The sequence below is a fragment of the Bemisia tabaci genome, chromosome 2 (assembly GCF_918797505.1).
Source record: "Bemisia tabaci chromosome 2, PGI_BMITA_v3".
In the NCBI taxonomy this organism is placed as follows: domain Eukaryota; kingdom Metazoa; phylum Arthropoda; class Insecta; order Hemiptera; family Aleyrodidae; genus Bemisia; species Bemisia tabaci.
In genome coordinates this window covers 58,751,083-58,771,274 of record NC_092794.1, presented here as the reverse complement: position 1 = coordinate 58,771,274, position 20,192 = coordinate 58,751,083, and the positions used below count along the sequence as shown (strand labels likewise).

The following is a 20,192-nucleotide window of genomic DNA, read 5'->3' as shown; positions in this document are numbered from 1 at the left end:
TACGAAGTTCAAACGTAAAACGGAGCAAAAAATTGAACGAATCCACCAAATTTTAATGATAGCTAATTTCTTTGAGTTATTTGCGGTTGACCATATTATCGTGTGACGTATGTTGAATCTGATTCCTTATCAGTTGTGTTCCAACCTTCTTCCTTCAACCTCAAAAGAGGCAGGCCGCCTACCCCCCCCCCCCCCCCCCCCGGACAACCCTTTGCCATTATCTTTATGAATGTACTTGCCGTATAATTGTATGAATTTTAATTGTACATACATCATCCAAGCCCTGCCTCAGGCACTCGGATTAACAAGTAAATTATTACGTGCGGACTTTCGGCAGCCACCGACAGTGGATTCTTCCTTCAAAACATTATCAAAATATTGTATTGTCTACAAAGTGTTGCTCTTTCCCTTGCACACACCGCCATATTTAATATTTTAAGGTTAATTTACTGGCTGCAGTGTTTTGAACTCTTGAAGGGTTAGATTTATTTAGTTTGTCTCCTAAAATCCCTCTAGCAACTTTCGGCATTTGTCTGTTGTTTCGGTACTGTGAATCGTAATACTGTTTGTGCGTTTGTGTAAATGTCCGTAATATGTCTGTCGAATATGACGATAGTGGAACCTTGCAAGATGAACTACTGAACATTCAGAGTGTTATTTACTTAACCAGGCAGAATATCGATGCATTGAACAACAAGTTCGCCGACTTCCAGCACCCTCCCTCTATATACTTAGCAGAATATCATGAATTAACGAGCAAGTTGCACGACCTAGAGTTGAAAGAGCAACAATTAACAGAGCAGATCAGTCTGGGAAGATCCAACTCTCCAGATGTCATTGATAACAGTCACCATTCCAAAGATAAGTATGTTCAACCTAGTCTTCAAATTCCGCCGAAAAGTGTCATTAGGGCCCATCTCCCGAATCAGCAAAGGACAAGTGTGCCTGTGAGACCAGGCCAGACACTGCGCGAGGCGTTAGCAAAGCCGATGAAGCTCAGAAACTTGACTCCCGAAATGTGCACTGTATGCACTCTTGATAATATCAATCTCTCTTGGGACGTTGATAGTTCGAAAATAGACTGTGATGAAATTAGGGTTGAAATAATCGACAAGTTTCCAGTTACAACGAGCATCTCTCATAATTTTGGGAGGAAAACTTTTTTCTCTCTTGCATTTTGTGAGGTGTGTCGTAGGCTGCTGTTTCAAGGGTTCTATTGCAGAACCTGTGGATATCGTTTTCATCAAAGATGTGCTACCGGAGTACCTGCTTTGTGTCAGCAAGTTCACATGGAAGACACTTATTATCAGCATTTGTTAGCCTTCAACATGATCAATGATGATGCCTCAGATGCTGGTATTTTACAGCTACCGTCTAGCTTCAGTATGACCAGAACTGGTTCTCGGAGACATCCACGAGCATTAGGACATGGAGAACGCTCTAGCTCTGCACCCAATGTATGTTATAACCTCGTAAATCCAACAGGGGATGTTGCCTCTCTGAAACAGTTTGTAAATTTGACTGTAATGAATGGCAGTAGACTGTCCCATAGTCAGAGTGCCCAAGCTTCACCAACAAATGCTTTGCGTCCTTGGCGACCCCGAGCTCGAAGTGCTGATGATAGTGCTAATAAAAAAATTCACCGAGAAGCTCCTCGTGAGTCAATTGAAGACTGGGAAATTCCTGCTGAGGAAATATTGTTCGGACAACGAATCGGCTCTGGATCATTTGGAACCGTCTACCGATGCCATTGGCATGGACCAGTCGCTGTCAAAACTCTGAATGTAAAGGATCCCACTCCAGCCCAGCTGCAAGCCTTCAAAAATGAAGTTGCTGTCCTTCGCAAAACACGGCATCTAAATATTCTACTGTTCATGGGCTGTGTTAGTAAACCTCAATTAGCAATTGTGACCCAGTGGTGTGAAGGATCTAGTTTGTATCGCCATCTTCATGTCCTAGAGACATCATTTGAGTTATTGACCTCGATAGAAATAGGACGTCAGACTGCTCAAGGAATGGATTACCTTCACGCTAAAAATATCATTCACAGGGATCTAAAGAGCAACAACATATTCTTGCATGATGTGACTGTAAAGATAGGAGATTTTGGACTTGCAACTGTCAAAACTAGATGGTCTGGTGGCAAACAGTTCAGGCAGCCATCAGGCTCAATTCTATGGATGGCACCAGAAGTGATCAGAATGCAAGATGAAAACCCTTATAGCTTTCAATCCGATGTTTATTCCTATGGAATTGTTCTGTATGAATTATTATCTGGGCAGTTACCTTATCAAAACATAAACAATAAAGATCAGATCTTATTCATGGTTGGACGGGGGTATTTGCATCCAGATTTGAAAATGATACCCTCCTCTGTACCAAAAGTTCTCCGCCGGTTGTTAGAAGACTGCATTAAACACACACCTGAAGGGAGACCTCTATTCAGACAGATCCTAGAGACTATAGAAAGTTTAATTCAAGCAATGCCCACTATTCATCGTTCTAAATCAGAGCCGACACTGAATCGCCAGGCAATCTCAACTTCAAATGATGACTATGCATTTAGTTGTAACTCGCCCAAAACACCTGTCAACTCTCAATTTGGCGCATTCCCATTCACTTCAATGGGTGGAATAATCTAACGAATTTACAATATTTCTTTTCAATGTAAGTATAACAACATATACTCATCGTCTCATTTATTTTTCTTTTTAATTAATTCTTTTTAACCTTACAAAAGGTTAAATGACCTTATCTGCTCCTGCTTTAGGTTAAATTTCTCCCACAAACACAAGCACTTCTCACAGGCAGGGGTATGAATTTTATTTTCTTTCCCAGCTCATCATAGATTGTCGGATTACCTAGCTTTGAAACAAACTTATTTGTTAGAAACTTGTGGAAATGGGAAACATGTATGGTGACTAAAGATTGACAATACTTCAGCATGCTTCAACCTTTTCCCATACCTACATGCAGTAGAGTTATGTAGATTTTCTTTTTCTCTCTAGAAATTTGGCACATTGTTTCAAAAGTCTTGAAGTTTTGCTCATGAAACTTTTGATAAAAACCTGTCAAGAAACTTATCATATTTAGAGGTTTCCTAAATTTCCTCCTAATGTACAGTGACTCACATTTTCTGCGTACCCTGTGATACCTACCAATTTTTTTAAAAAATGAGCACCCAATTTTTAATGCTAGGCTGTCAGTTATTTTGCTAGGTTCCCAGAGAAAAAATTGAGCCATGGAAACTGCATGTTGAAATTCGTATTTCTTGTGTAGTTAAAATTCTGAAAAGATTTAGTGGGATGTGTAATGAAGTATAAGACACAGGGTTTATCAAGAATATCTGTTTATTCACGAGATCAAGTTGAGATCATGTAGATACCAAAAAGCTAGATCATGACTGGTCCGCCATGGCGTCGTTGCCATGTTGTCCATTATGTCACAGGATGTAACTGTCAACGAGCTGGCAAATATTTTTCCATCTGTGTATCCACTAGTTTTAACACTTGGTAAAAGTTGGTCACTGTTCCTAATAAAATACTTGAAAATTGAACATTTCAAAGGAGGTGCTGCTATTAAGAAGCAAGCCATTGAAAGGGATGCTAATTTTAAATTATAGTGGATTCCTTAGGAATTCCTCTAGTGAATTCCTCCACTGGATGGAAAAGTGAATGACATATTTGTAATTGATAGGTGAACGAATATAAAGTTTAAAAATTTCCTCGAGTTGTAAGGTCCAGTCAATGAAAAGTTGATGTGAGGAGAGATAAAAATAGAACTTTTATTTTTTTTAAATTTTTTTTCTTAAACACTTTGTAACATTTTTTTTTTTTAAATCACCAACATCAATTTTTTTTAAACTAACTTGTACCTCTCTCATTTACCAAAAGTTCTGATTATTTTTCTAAAGGGATTAAGTACCCTCATCTAAAAAAATCTGCATTACCTACATAAAGTATCTATCATACCTGTCTTAAAAGTTCATGAACATTATTTAATCTTGTATCCATTTTCCTTTTTTATGTAATTATATATTATTTCTTCTTTTTTTCACATTCCAGGTGTCTACTGAGCATTGATTCAATTCGCCACAGCTTTGGTCATTGTTCTGGGATTGTGCAGTCGAAGCCTCTAGTATGCTGAATCTTATCATCACGATAGTGAGTCCATGGCTGGCTCCTCATTTTACTCAAGAGAGGGTATGTTTCATGCCCATTTTAAGATTGTCTCAATCGGTAAGACAAAAGTTTAATTCAATTCTAAAAACTCTCTCTTGATGCAGCAACTCCCTAGTGAACTGACTTTTCAGAATGCTTGCGTTGTTCACCTTCATATTTAGACCACATTTAGAAAAAAAGCGCCACATTTTTGGTTCACCTTAGAAAGGACATATATATAGATTTTCCTTAACGAATAGTGGCTCTGTAATTGTGTCCATGCACTCGGTTCTGTTCTGTTGAAGTCAGTTCAATTGGACAGTATCAAATAGAAAGGCCCACCTGAAAAGAGAGTTACAGAAAAATGCATGTCAGCACTCAGCAGTGAAACTGCAAAAATATGAAGCTAGTTCGCGGTGTTTCAAAATCTCTGTACCTATTTCATATATTAAAAGGAGACCAAACCATCTTGATACGTTGAAATTTTCACAGAATGATCTTCATGTAGAGAAGAATAATTACCAAAGTTTTCAAGTAATGCAATTCAGTAGTATTTCATGAAGTATGACTGGAAGTCTGCAACACTGCAAGCCAAGATGTGCATTTCTGAAATTTTACCATCAATATCTCCCATAACACAGTTAAGAACTATATGTATGTTGCTTTTCAAAACTCTCTTTCATATACAGATTCCTTGTTTAAGGTACTTAGTGTGTCTTTAAAGCAGGGAAAGATCAAGAAGCCTGAGGAAAAAATTTTCTTACAAATTCTGAGGAATTTAATTTGAAAGATTTAATATTCCTCCTCTTCCTCCATTCTCTTCATTTTTGGGTTAGCAGTTACTAGGTAAAATGACATTCTGGAAAATGAAACTTCTCATTTGAAGGAAAACTAAGCATCATTTGGTATTTTTTGAAACCAAATATTAATTCGGTAAAAATCCCATTTTCCCTTTCATGCATGTCAGATTGCTTAATGCAAAAAGTAGAAAATTGTCTGGAGGAATTGTAGGGCTGGTCAGATGGCCAAATCAGAGCTAGGCAAGGTTAAGCAGGTTATACATCTGTTAACATACTTCATCATGATAGGATGACAACAAAACAGACCCGTACTGCGTTTATCTGTGCATTCAATTCAAGCATCAGTCAGCATTCCTCATTCCATCAAAGTCTTGAGAGCCTCTTTCATTCAATAGAATACCTACTTGAAAACATTTCTGGAAGACCATATGTTTTGTTGGTAATGTAATTGAAAACTTTAGATTTTTAAGAGCCTTTTTTACTCTCGGAAAGAAAAAAGTATTAAACTCTACTAGAGATTCTTCCTGCAGTTTTTAGATCATGGCCTAAATTAGAAGTTTCACTGATGAAAGCCTGATGTAAAATGAACCAACATGAATATGGTTCAATGTTCGATTAAATGGAAGATCTGCTGTTTTTTTATCATAGTTTTTCCTTATTAATTTAATTTTGCATCTGATCACTAAGTAACATGAGAAAACAGATGGGGGGATGAATAAAAATGTTGTGGTTTAGTTGTGAAGTAGGCATATGTTGTTTTTCTCCGAAATTTTTTTTAATTTAAACCCCCTTTTCTTCTCATGAGCTGTTGCACTTCAGTAATTCATCTTTTGTTCATTGTAAATGATTTTAATATCCGTCGGAAGCAGAGGATCTATTTTTGGTAATGGTATTACAAGAAGAGTTATATTTTCATTGGATGAGCGATGTAAACTAAGCCCTAGAAATTCATCTACATTTGCAAGCCAATAAAGAAGGTATAATTTGAGGTTGAAATCAGAGGACCCATTTTTTATTATAATTTACTAACTATCCTAGCATCAAAATTTCATGAAAGAATGCAAATTACAATTTAAGAATTTAGTTCATCGACTTATTAAGTACTTTTCTCTCTGAAATGGTAGAAAAAGAGCTAAAAAGATTTCAAATATTATTATTATAGAATTTTTGTCTCTCCATCCTCCTGTAAAAAAACTGTTGAGGTACCTATCCCCAAAACGTAATTATGTTCAAAAATATGTATTTATTCACAATTTATTAAAATTGGAAAAGCAGCTCCTCCTAGAAAAAGTGCCTGAAGGCCAACTAAGTAACTGGAAAATACGGTCCTGTTTTTCGGTTATCATTGACCCTTACATTTTGGTTGTTAAAGAAAAGTATGTAAATTTTTTTTGTCTAATTATGGCTATAGGTCAGATGCGTTAGAATTGTTCCTCAAAGGTGAACCCTTCTAAAAATGTAAAATAATGAGATCTGCTTGAGGGCCAAGTTTACACGCTCAATATGGCAGCAGACATTGTCCTCTCGAAAGGATGGTGGTTCACATGGTTCATCTACCTTTGGTTTTATCAGCCAATGAAGTTTTGGCATGCAGTTGGGATTTTCTATTTAATGCCCTAATAGTATTTTACGATGGCACCCTGGACTTGATAAAAAATTAACGCAAAAGCAGTCAGCAGTTGATTTTTTGGGTGAAAATAAGACTTCTTTTTTGATGTGGGATCTGAAAAATAATCTTTCTGATGGAATGAACTTGAATAAACCCATGAATTAACAGTCCTCAAAAGTCGCAAAAATGCATCTCTTTTTCGTCTTCTTTTCTTTTAATATTGAGACAACATTTTGTGAATCAAGTTAAGTATAAGAACATCTACACACTGAGGCAGTTTCAAGCTGCTTGATCGTTTTTTATCCTTAAAAATAGAGGGAATATTAATATCATGGCGGGAGAGGTTGGTAACATGATTTTTTACCCAGAAGCTTGGCAATCTCAAAGTGCAATATCCCCCCAAAAAAAGAGAAAAAAAAACACACTCACAAAATGGGGTTTGACTCATTTGTTGATAAAAAAATTATAATATGAGGTTATAAAATGTAAAAAAATACATTTGGATAGAGCTTTGAAGCTCAGGCCAGGAATTAGCAATTTCAGTACTGATTTCTTTGGAAAATTTCGCGAGAAACACGGTGGTGTCAACGGTTGTTGCTGAAATCAACTCCAAAGCTCTGTAAGTTGAGGCTGTAATAGAGGGGATACCCAGGGCTACCCTGAAAATTCGCCCCTATATTAAGACCAACTCTCTATGCAGAGATAGGAAGCAAGTACATTAACATTATTTCCCCCCCTATCTTTGCATGAAGAATTTGACAAGACATAAAGGTGGACTTTCAGGGCAGTGTATGGAATATCCCTTCCGTCACGGCCTTAACTTTGAGAGCTTTTTTTCAGCTTTGGATTTGATTTCAGAGAAAACCAGCGGCACCATCGTGTTTCTCGCGAAATTTTTCGTAAGTATAAGTACTCCAATGGCAAATCCCCTACGCATGAAAAAGCTCGATTGTCTGTGAACTTTCAGAGTTGGTGCTGTGGATGCACCAAGTATGAATTGCTTATTGCTACAGTGGTAGCTTTTGTGGCTACGGCACAGCTGTTTGAACCGTGAGGGTACTCAGGTACAACTAACTGAATTACGGCTGCTTTGTAGCTTCAGCCTTGGCTGAACCACTGGCGGAGTCCACGACACTAGCTGTGAAATTTTTGAGAATCATACTAACACAACTCCTAAGTACTCTGTCCAAAGACTGAGGTTCTACCAAAAAGGCCTTCTCTGTGAATGATAGTTTCTTACTTATGAGTTTTTGAACATTTTGATACCTACCAAATTTTTTGTGAAATATTGATGAGAATTAGCTTAGTGTAGTGCTTTATTTCTTCTCCTGTATAAGTATAGGTACTGGTCCATTCTGATCCAGGAAGCAAAATTAATCTTCTCTTTTGCGGCCCCTAGGCCAATTCAAACATGGTCCAACCAGTTATCTTGATCATTGGTTTTTTTCACGAAGTTAATAATACCCTTGAACATTCAATTTGTGCTGTTATCATCATTCTTTATATGAGGTCAAATTCCGCATTCATATTACCTAACCCTCGAAGTTTACGACTCAGAAAGATGAAATTAAAAAAATATCATACTGTATTTCTAATTAATACTTATTTTAGCTTTCATTTTATCTTGTTCCTCTTGATTCAATTTTATATCTCAAAGGCTGTCCTGTAACTAATTTTGTGCAATTAATGTCCATCTGTTGGAAGTGAAGATTGTTTTAATTTGTAACCACTGTACATTCTTGTTGTAAATACTTGTAAGAAGTCAAGTTTTGTAAAAATGATTGCTTGTTTTTAAGCACCCGTTCGATCATTATTAAAGTCTTTTTGTTTATATCAAAAACAACGTTTTTTTAGCTGTGGTTTTAGTCTTATCTTTCAAATAATTCTGTAAATTTAAAAGAAAAAAAAAAAAAAAAAAAAAAAAAAAGAAGAAGAAGAAGAAGCTCGTATACTAAGTACCATTTCAACTGGATGAGTCCTGAGCAGTGTCAATCACTAACGCATTTATTTCTATTCAACATTATGTGAGAAACACCATGATGACCTCAATTCCATTAAAATCAACTTCCAGGCTCAGAAGAAAGCTCTCAAAGTTGAGGCCATTGTCATTGTCTATTACCTACAGGACATTCTGAAAGTCCCTCATGTGCAGTCTAGTTTACATACGCAAATACTCTGCTCTCAATGAAAGTTTTATGTGTCCATTGAGAAGATTATAAGGCACGGGCAACGAAAGTAAAGAGTTAATTTTATATTCTGAATAATCACCAATCATGCATAATTCCACCTGTTCCTCCAGGTCAAGGTTCAATTTCATGTGTGTAGAACTTTAAATAGATGCAGAGTGAAGACATTTTTTAGCCTTCCCATTTTAAAACCCCCTTTTCTCCTTAAAGTTTTTAAAGCTAAGATTTTTGTTTGGACTGCGTCAAAAAGAAAGAAACTAATCATACTTACCATTGCCAACTTAAATTCGGCAATTTAATTTTTTACTTGAAAACGGTTGTGCCGATTTGTGTGCAACTTTAAGTGAATTTTCTGCAAGTACGAAGCAATTTTCTTAACATTTTCAAAGGAATCCGCACAAACGTTCTCATGGAAAAAAATCGAATTTCCCAGTTAAATTTGGCAATAGCTGGCGTGGCTTTGATTCCTACTGCTAAATGGATTACATTTTGCAATAAGGAACTACTATCTCTGGCTCTCCCATAAAAGCACATATCTGCATAGGGAAACAAATGGCATGGATGTTGTTCCTAAAATGAGTCAGAAATAGTGGTTCCTTCTTGCAAAATGTAATCCAAATGCGGTCCGTATTGTCCTTCATTCACAAATCGCAGCGATTTTGCGAGGAACTCGCGGATGCCACCGGACTACTACGAAAAATACGCTGATTTTACTGCGATTTATAAAAAACCACGCAATTCTAACGCCACACAGTGGCTTAGTGGTTCTTTTGGAGAGGTCAGTAATGATTTTCTTATATATAACTGCAAATTTGTATGTTTATATCGTCGCAATTTTAATTTTACAGGGTGACTTTTGAATAAAATTTTAGGAATTAATAACTTACAGAAACATTTTTAAGACCTCAACGTTTTGTACTATCGGAGTTATAAGCTTTTAAGTAAAGTTTCCACTTTTCTTCAGGCCTCTACCATCGACTTTTGTGCGCCATTGTGAGTTGGCCTTCCCATTTTTCACAGCTTTCCCATTTTTTTTTCTCGCGAGCGGGCACGCCATCATAATCCTGTGATCGGGAAGTTTATCAGTCTGCACCTCTGAATAGATGTAACAGTGGCGTGGCGTCCTCTGCGATCTATCGATTAATCTGCCATTTAAATCTATGGAAAAAGATCGCTTATCAAGGTATTCGCAGCGAACACCTTAATAATCGATATTTTACTAGATTCAATGAGGACCTATCGATAATCGATCATTCACGCCACGCCACTGAGATGTAAATACTGTCGTGCTAAGGAAGAATGCCGGATGAGCATTCAAATGGTGCCAAAGAGCCCCTCAGAAAAGATGAATGTCTTTGAAATTTTCAGAACTCTTAGATCAAATCACGAACAAAATTCATCAAAAAATTGGAGGACAAAAGTTTACAAATATTCCTGAAATTTCAAGATTTATCGAAAGAGATTTGGCAACGCCTGGAGGCTCATACGGCGTTCTTCCTTAGCACGGCAGAATAGAAGACACGAAGAAATGAAAGCATCGAGGGATGATAATTTATTAATAAGTAAATGATTCAATTACGAGGGTATATATTGAGCAACTTTTCGGTACAAGGTACAGCAGCGGAGATCAAACAAGGAATATTGGATAAATTGCAAGTAGAATAAAGCCAAAATAGAAAAAGGAAGTAAACTATCAAAAAATTTCTTTCATTGCAATGGAATTACATAAAGTTACACTACGGAAGTTTCCTTAATGTTGATTTCAAAATAGTTATCATAGTAAGTAACAGGAGAAAATAATCGTAACAACGACAGCAACTACAACTGAGGGGCTTGGAGGACAAGGCGTTAAAGTAGGTATGTGCAATTTTGACTATTTCGAGAAATACGTGTTCCAAGTTTCGAAATTACGCGGATCCTTAAAGCGGAAAGAAAGCTCAAACTGACTTTTTGATGCTTAGAAATTAGAATTTGGGAGCGAATCTTTCACAAAGTATGCATTAAGACTAGTTTTATTTGAAATCGTTAATAGGTACCTACCTCCCCTGGTAAAAATTGGCGATAGGAGCTGCGTTTCAAAATACCATAGGAATTCTTATAGCCGGCTAAAGAAGGCAATAGAAAATCATATAGCTGGCTGTAGAAAGCGGAGCAAATCATACAGCCGGGCTATACGAAGCGATGAAAAAGTATGCAGCTGGGCTATAGTTCCTATCGCCGGGCTTTACACTTTATCACCATCGGCTATAAAAGGCCATAAGAAATTGTGTAGAAATTCGTGTGCTTTGGAAATCATTAAGTTTGATACGGAGCCAACATAATATTCACAAAACACACATTATATTTTCCTTTAATACATATTTTTTTTTCATCAATTAAAATGAGAATAATCCATACAGGATGTGCAAACATTTCAAAATCAGGAGTTGAAAAACGCTGACTCCGCAAGATTATATTGGAGCATAACACAGAGCGGAGCGGCGTGCTGCCAGCGATAAGCGCGCACCAGCGCCTACAAACCTAACTGGGATACTTCACGCATGGCGCAATGCGTGAAGTATCCTTGTCAGGTTTGTAGGCGCTAAGGCGCTTTTCGCGCTGGTTGCCCGCCCGCCGCGCCGCGCTGCGCCGCAGCGTGCCACGGCGCTTGAAGCAACTATTCCACACCAGAGGTATTGCACAGTATCATACGAAATTGAAGGCGCTCCAACATAAAAGGAATGGCAGGCATCCTTCAAAACTTCAAAAGTACGGAGCTTTCCGCGCAAAATAAATCAAGATACTACGGCCCAAAAATAGAGCGGTAGTCCAAAAACTTACTAAGTCCTAGCATCCGTAATTAGTAACATGTAGCATACACTTTATCGCCTAGCTGTTGCTCAATCGCCATCGTCTACAAAAGGCTGTAAGAAATTGTGCATCCGGCTGTAGAAGCTATTGAAAATCTTACAGCCGGCTTCAGGTCTATGGTATTTTGGAACACAGATTCTACTGCCAATTTTTACCATGGTCAATTTTTTCAAAAATTGCACTTATGCGCCTTGTCCTCCATGCCCCTCAACTTTAAAATAAACTTAAGTACAAACTTATAATTCTTACGTTCATACAAAATTGAGCTTACTTTTGATTACAGCCATGGTTATAAGAGCATCAAATGGTATGTTTTTGCATCAAGAAGTTACTTGCGAATATTGTTTTTGGTCTCTTCTGAAGTATGCGCTCAGAAATATGCATGTAGGAAACCGGAGAGAATGTAGGGATACTAGTTTGAAAAAGAAATAAATAGCGCTACTAAAAACCATTCAATATTCTAATGAAAGTGAGATAGGTCAAGGAGTTTTTACCTTTGCTTTAGGTAGACTTCTTTTGTATAGGTACTTATCGCGAACGATTCGCAAGTTTTGGAGAATTTTGCAAAGAAGTTGAGTATCAAATTTTCCCCAAAGTATTCTTATAAGTAACTCCAATTATAAAATACGATGCATTAATGCAATAGTTAGAGTCTCCCTACATTTTGCGTCGTAGATAGGTACCATATATTTGCATGATAATGCGTCCATATGTTACGTATAATGATCGTAAGATGCCCACTAATAAAGATAATTTTCTAAAATAAAGACATCATCACTTATACTTTTGAGCTCACAATTAGATGTAAATTGATATAAAAAATTGCCGTTTATTTTGACCAAAACACGCACCTCAATTGGCAATACTGGTAATTATAACAAATTTCATTTTTGGAAATAGACACCGACAGAAAAGGTGAGAGGTAACGCGGAGGGGGCTGAATTGCATTGCAATGCTGGCTAAGTTTTATCATTTCGATGGCTGAGGTGAAAAAATGCGTAGCTATTCCAGATTGCGTAGTCGGAACACTGTGCCTATATTTTATTTTTTAATAGTGCACCTAACCGACAAATTCTTGAAATTTTCCTTGAACATCCTTCAATATTCATAAATATTCAGTTATATTCAAAACCTCAAAGAGATGCTTTGGTCAGTTTTTTATAGGTATGTATATGTATATTAACATAATTGGAATTTTTAAACGCATTTTTCAACTATTAGCCATTGATTTGAGAATTCCTTAATTCCTGCAAAGACGGATGAAAATTTTCTTTTCTAATTTTTTGTGCATTAATTTTCTATGCGATTAGACGAATTCCCTTGTGAAACATGCATTTCCGTCAACGAATAAAAAAAAAGTTGTCATGCTAAACTTTGCAATACATAATGCATTTAAGCCTCTCTCTCTCTGGCTCACAATCCTTTCATTCAGTTTACGTATCATTTTTTAAATCTTCGTGTAATTTTCTCTTCGTCATAAATTCTCCTGTCATTTTCTATTTATCGATTCTTTTGAACACATGGAATTAGACTAAAAATACAAATGAAGAGTAAGTAATCGAGGTACGTGTTTTTACAGTTCGCCATCGATTCATTCAGCTAAGCGCTAATTTTATTAATACAGGGTGATCCAGAGTCAAACGGCCCGACTGCAGGAGCGTGTTCTATGGGTCAAAATAAGACTTTTTTGTTGTATAAAGTTTTTTTTTTTCAAAAAGTGCCCGCAGTCGCATAGAGTACGCTCCTGCAGTCCGGCCGATCAAACTTGGATGTCTACAAAATCGAAAAATCACCAGGGTCGAAATGAGACTTGCCAAAATGATTACGGCGGATTGAATACCTACTCCTAATCGGATTTTTTAGAATTTTTTGATTGGTTAGAATTGCGGCCTAAACTGACGCCGTCAGTTTCATCGAGAACCGGAGGTAAGATGTTTTGCTGGAACTGACCGCTGGTGTTTCCCGCGGGGCTGTAGTTTGCCACAACAATGATCTTACCGGATCTGCTCTGCGCTCTGCCGACGCCCAGATATCTCGTATTGGCCCAAACTAGCTGAGTGAAATGTCCTGCAATAAAGAACATAATTAATGTCTCCCTCTCTACCCACCCTGCCATTCTGCCGTGCTAAGGAAAAACGCCGTATGAGCCCTGAGACGTTGTCAAACTTCTCCTGGCAAATCACTAATTTTCAGGAAATTTTTTGAATGTTTGTCTACAAATTTCTCAGATAATTTTGTTTGTAATTTAATCGAGTGCGTCTGCAAATTTCAAGGAAAAATATTCATGATTTGCCTCAAAAATAAACATTTTATCGAAGGAAATTTGGCAACTCTCGAATGTTCATACGGCGTTCTTCTTTAGCACGGCAGCATTGCGGTCGTAGGGGGTGAGGCATAGAGAAAAAAAAGAGGTGTTTGCATCTTGAGGATTTGTACCCACCTACGTCATCAATGTAAACAAGACGCTCGTTGAGGGTTATGTTGACGCTGTAAAAACGGACCATAATGTCCGATTTTTTTACTTAAATCAACTCTTTATATAATTTCAAGCACTTTTTATAGAATGACTTTTTCCCTTAAATTACACCATTTCCAAGAAAATCGACAGGATAAAAACGTCGCTGTACCCAATGACGTCATCAAAGCTATAGATACTCTATGAAAAATTCCAAGATGCCCAAAATGAAAACACCTCCTTTTTTTTCTCTATGGGGCTGAGGGGCCGTTCAAGTGTTGCGTCAGGCATTTCGTCGAATTTTTGATCCTCCTCCCTTTTCCCCTTTTTAAGAAAACAATTCACCCCCTCCCCCTGCCGAATACGTGTAAGACTGGCTTGAATCCCCCCCGCCCACAATTTTTCAGAAGGTATTGAGGAAACCTGTAAAATAGCTGAAGAAACTTGTTTTACTGGAAAATATTTTTTTTTGTGAGAGGCATACGTAAGACTGAGCTCGACCTTAGTTCCCCTATATACCCTCGTAAAAATCCTACAGGCAGGCTTAGGTCCCTAAATCCCTTAAGCAGCTCACATAATACTTTAACGGTCCTCAATATTGCAATAACTATCACCAGACCATATTAATAGTCCAGTCAATCTAGCATTTTTCTGGGAAAATCAATGTATCGAAGAATTATTTGCGGGAACATGTTGCAATAGGCCACCAAAGCAACGTAGCAAAAGTTTACCGGAATAGGCTGTCCACGCGCTAAGGCCATCATCTCGCAAAAAGGTGAGATGGGGGACCAAAATGCGACCGGTTTTTCGCTTATATCTAAGAAACAATCAGTCCTACGGGAAAATGTCATCGGACCTTCTATTATAAAGTGCAAATATTTTCCTAAGAGAAGCCCTATGAAAGTATTAATTTGTGACTTCCAGTTTGTGAGATATTGCGGTAGTTCTCTGCGACTGAGAAAGTCGAATTTTGCACACAAAAAGGTCGCGCTTTTCTCACAGAATCTGCAATTATCTTGAAAATGGTGATTCTGAGGAAACGAATTATTCTTATTAAAATGGAAGAGCATCAAATCATCGTTTCTAATCTCGCCGAACATTGTGCGGCCGCCTCGCCGCGCCGCGCCGCGCCGGTCGGTGCGACATGCGAGTCGCATGATGCGACACGCATATTAGCGCCTACAAGAGTGCAGGAATACTTCTCGCATTGCGCCTAACACGGTGAAGCGCCTATAAGACTGCAGAAATACTTCACGCATTGCGCCTAACACAGTGCGTACAGCATTGAAAGAGGGGATACGTGGACCTCATACACGTACTGAGGGTCGTGAAAAATTCTCAGGCTGCATCAGAGACAACGATGGTTTCAAATAAGGACTTTCTTAACTTATGGTTCAATACCCTCTTCGTTTCTCTTGCTTTTTTGCATGAGCGGAAAAGTTTTGAGTAACAAGATGAGGTAGTATAATATTTTTATCGGTATTTATCTCTTTTTTTGGTCTTTGACGAGGAATATATCGGTCTTAAAAGTGGGAAGCAATATTCACAGTCCTCTGAAGCAATTTTTGGGTCAACTCCTTTCGTCTTCTCAACCATTTGCTTCTTTTCCTTGCACAAACAAATTGAATAAAAAATTAATATTAAACATTATTTTGCTAAGAGCGTACCTGCGTTTACGTTCGCATGCAATACGTCCGGCTCTTTACTGAAATCGTACTGTTTAACAGCACTGTACCAATAACTCGAAACTTCTTGACCTGCAAAAAAAAATCACGAATCGAGCAAGAAGGTATAAAATATCTTTTGCGTGGATTTATTTATGTAGATAAGTAGACCTTTGAAATGTTCAAGTGATAATTCACTAACACAAAATATTTGCTCCTTCGTGTCATTTTTCACTACTTTGTTTTACGATTTTAATCCGAAATTGTCGGAATGAAATGGTGCCTAAGTAAGAGGTTAAGTGGGAAGCAACGCATATGTTGATAAAGGAGGCTCATGAGCCGCCATGATGTGCGTAACGTCATTAATCGCAATTGGACTACTTTTTGCCATTCGAGACTACAAAATCGGGCTCATTTCAGAAACAACGTATGTAACATTAGTTCCCCAATGCATATAAGTGTTTTTACGAATGATCTAGAAATTTTCGTTCCTAATTGCAAAATGCGGCCCAATTAATGGATATAGTCACCATGTAGCAGAAACAGAAAATTTGATATGCTTGTTAACATCTGAGCAGCTGTATACTTGTAAACCTCTATTATAGTCTACTTTGATCAATCTCGTCAAAACTACAAACCAAAGACTCAATTAATACGTGCAATATTTGAATTCAAATTCAAAATTATTAAATTTCAAAGAGGCAATTCAATATACGGCAAAGCATTTTCTAATCATGAAAAATATAAAAGTAGAAAGTGAGTAGATGCCATTTTATGATATAATTTTACAAGGAATCTGCCACGCTGCAAATAAAGCTTGCTGGAGTTTGGCCGTAAAAAGTGGTTACATATAACCAGCGCTAAGCTTCCATAACTTAGACATTGACCATGTCTGTCCGTATTATTAGGTTGCTCAGTGCGCATATAGGAATATCAGCGGTACCCGAATTATTCAATTTTTTAAATAATTTAATTAAATCCATAACAATGTACACTTGTTCAAGCATAGCACTGAATAAATCTCACCCTAGTCCCTACCCTAATAAAAGTGAATACGTCTGACGACGGGCTACGTGTCTATAAACTACCCCGAGTCTGACTGATGTCAGCCTGAATCAGTCAGACTCAGGGTGGTTTATGGTTTATGAAACAGTCTGACGTCAGGCTGCCTCATTTTTACTAGGGAGATAAATTCCTAGAAATCCAAGGCGCTGTTGCGACAGAATTCGAGAAGAACATTAAACTGCATGGAGATGTGGGTATACATATAGAGCTACAAGCGCTGTGTGGAAAGAAAACACTCACATCACCTACTGGAAACATTTTATCCGAGAAGGGAGATAAATTTACGTTAAAACCCCACGACGAAGTTTATCTCGAATTAGGGTAAGCCATTAGAAAGTGGGAGTTCGAGAAATTGGGGTAAAAGAAAAGCGCGCAATTTAGATCGCCGTTTCTGCGAGGCAAACTTTCCTCAACTTTTTCCGTCCATTGTATTTTATTTCTTGCATCGGTCAGCAAGTTAATCGGAGTCCAAATACACGGGTGTTAAGATGCGCTTAAATGTATGACGTTTTGCGAAACTCCATGGGAGATACAAACTATTTTTAAAGAGTAAATAATAGTTGCTATCATTGGCAATATCTTATCTTACTCTATGATGTAAAATCGTAAGCGTAACGGCGCACAGTGGATCGAGTCAATTAGAGAGGTTGGACATAAAAATTTTGACTAAAACTGCAAATTTTGATGTTTATTCAGTCACATTTCATATTTCGAGGGGTGCTTTTCGAAGAAAATTTTACGAGGAAACCAATGGTACCACTTTTAGAACCTCAGCGTTTTGTAGAGACGAAGTTAAAAGCGTTTAAAGTTTCCAAATTTTGTCCGAACTCTTTTATTGACTCGATCCACTGTGCGGCGTGGTGCGTAATGCATACCGCCTGAGCGGTAGCGCCGTAATCGCGAAGCGGTCACCAGGTAAATATATATAAATTACTACTATATGAATTGATTCACTTATTATTATTTTTAAAATTATATCTTATGAATAAAATCCATACAAAATTTATGTTACATCTAATTTTTAACTTTAATTTTTTAACTTCTATGAGTGTTCTAGATATTTCTTGTAAATCTTGTATATTTAAGGGGCTTAGAGGACAAGGAGCATAAATGCAGTTTTTGAAAAAATCGAGATAATAACGATTTCACGTAAAACTAATGTTAGTTAATGCATTTTCTGTGAAAAATTCGCTCCCAAACTCAGATGTTGAAGCGTCAAAAAGTCAGTTTGAAATTTCTTTCCGCCATACGGATCACGTAATTTCACAACTTCAAACACGTATTTCTCGAAATAGGAAATACTGCACTTATATGCCTTGTCCTCCAAGCCACTAAAGTTGAATCGTCTGCTTGACTGACAAATCTCATTTAGTACAAATACCTGCTTAAAACTGCATAACGTACCTGTGACGTCACTTTCTAAGGCATTTGTCAGGCGATAGAATAAGTTTTGACCAACATCCCGATCGATTCGATAGAAAAAGCTGTCCGTGTGAGCGAGGTGGTTGGCCCAAGCTTGAGCTTTTTCACAGAGCTGGAAAAACGAAGAAAATCATTTTATTGGCCCCGATTTCAGAATTGTCCATGACTAGTGAGTATGACTTTTTCTCAGAATACGAACTCTGATATCGGAATATTTTACGAAAATATTGTGAAGTCAATGCTTCGAAAAGTGTCTCACAAACGCATGGCCAAAACAACCGGGAGTTGTGTCGTTTTAAATCTATTGAAGAAAGACCTAATTTTGGTTTTAAGCTGCTCTCGTATGGGGCTAAAAATCTTCGGATTGAAACGGAAATCCACGTCTTCTATCGATGCAAATAGGAAAATTACCGCCAGAAACTTATTCTTGGAAGTATGTACAATAGAGAGCAGTTCCCGTCGAAAAACTCTACGTGCTTCGATTTTTCGAATGAATGCGACGAGAATCACCTTAATATTTGCTTCTGTACCCTTAGGTACTTTTTCCCGCGGACAGCCATGTACAGCAAAAATACCAACTTACATGCAGTAACCAAGATTCATCTACAAATATAGCTTCCTCACAAAATCACAAGATCCTAGATGAAGAGCTTTGCGACCCGTGTAGTTGCACAGGGCGTGAGATAGAAAGAGCTTCAAAGTGCCTTCAATTTTTGCGTATGCAACATGGACATCCATAAAGCACGAATATTTGTATCAAAGCGCTTTGCCGCTTTCATCAACGTCGCATCATTCCTCAATCAATGATGATATGCTCTGCGCTGAGAGTTTACTTTGTTTTGTTTTTTTTCGTTTTTTGTTTTTTTGTTCCGTGCTCCTGGTAGCACAAACTCGGATAATAGTTTAGGCTATCAGGAAATGTTTTAGAATTTCGTGAATTTAAAGTATAGACATTTTTACGAGAGAAAAAGAAAATAAATCTGTGCTGGACGTCTGTTGGTTAAATTTGTTTCTTTTTCTATTTTCCTACTTTGGTTTTTAAACGAAATGTTCGCTTCCTATAACTGCAAATCTACAGAAAAAATTGAAATTGTACAATGTCGGGAAAATTATCAACATCCCAAGGCTTCAAAACTCTACCCCATTCCATTATAAAAACTGAAATGACATTTTGCGTAACATTTTTTGAGTATTTTTCATTATTTCTCAATTTTTCTCACAACTTTTCGGGGAGTTTTTTTTACGATACCATGTAGGCCCTCGTGAACGAAAGTCCATGATGTCGAAGGACAGGTTTCTTTTATAGAAGTTTTTTTTTACTATACCATGTAGGCCTCCGTGAACGAAATTTCATGATGTCGAAGGACAGGTTTCTTTTATAGAAGTTGGAGTCTGGAATTCTCGAGGATAAGCGACCAAAAAAAAAAAACCCATCATGGGCAATAAGAGAATGACTGTATTTTCTGAACGAGTATGATTATTTCCTGTTTTTTTTTTAATTAAAAAAGGTTGGCGGTCTCTTTATCAGGGTCCTTTTGAAAATTTCAAATTACCCCTTTTCTTACCCTCCATGTATTTTTCACCCAATGAGCAAAATAAAATCTTACATTATTGAGGCTCTACTTACTAAAAATACGTCGGAGGCATTTGTAAGAAAAATTGAACTATTTGTGGTTTTGGGCGCAAGATAAAGAAACTCGTTTTCAGGACAAATTCACTGAAAAAAAATCCACTTTTTTTTAATTAAATTTTCAGTTTTAACACGCCATGCATTAGTATAAATTTCATGCGAGCCGTGGGATTCTAAATTATTTTTAGACTGAAAGTGCCGTTTTTCTCGATGTCTGCATCTTCAATTTACAGAAGGCCTCAGTAGAGAGAAGTCGTTTATGTCCTCACTTGCAAAAACTTAGAGAGGGGGGAAAAAGTAGCCGCCCTCCCCCCTCCTCTCTCCGTTCGACAGAGCTTAGCGCAAGAATCA

At 37.4% G+C, this 20,192-nt stretch overlaps 2 protein-coding genes across 4 annotated transcripts in view; one reads left to right on the top strand and one right to left on the bottom strand.

Moving 5' to 3' along the window:
- The first annotated feature begins 207 nt into the window (after nucleotides 1-207).
- On the top strand, nucleotides 208-5,518 carry Raf (Raf oncogene). The gene is made up of 2 exons (XM_019040933.2): nucleotides 208-2,667; nucleotides 4,065-5,518. Exon 1 carries the CDS (start codon nucleotides 594-596, stop codon nucleotides 2,640-2,642), a length of 2,049 nt encoding a protein of 682 aa, XP_018896478.1. The 5' UTR covers nucleotides 208-593; the 3' UTR covers nucleotides 2,643-2,667; nucleotides 4,065-5,518.
- Nucleotides 5,519-10,325: 4,807 nt separating this feature from the next.
- The window catches only part of LOC109030170 (venom allergen 5.02), a 34,290-nt gene continuing 24,423 nt past the window's right edge, over nucleotides 10,326-20,192 (bottom strand). For all 3 annotated transcript variants that reach the window (XM_019041000.2, XM_072295956.1, XM_072295955.1), the window contains exons 4-6: nucleotides 18,194-18,323; nucleotides 15,728-15,817; nucleotides 10,326-13,672 (exon numbers count right to left, since the gene is read on the bottom strand). In XM_019041000.2, the coding sequence (XP_018896545.2) occupies nucleotides 13,452-13,672; nucleotides 15,728-15,817; nucleotides 18,194-18,323 (441 nt within the window). In that variant the 3' untranslated portion in view covers nucleotides 10,326-13,451. The remainder of the gene's footprint in view (nucleotides 13,673-15,727; nucleotides 15,818-18,193; nucleotides 18,324-20,192) is intronic.

Coding starts and splice junctions, on each gene's coding strand:
- Raf (XM_019040933.2), top strand. CDS start 594: ATGTCTGTCGAATATGACGATAGTGGAACCTTGCAAGATGAACTACTG.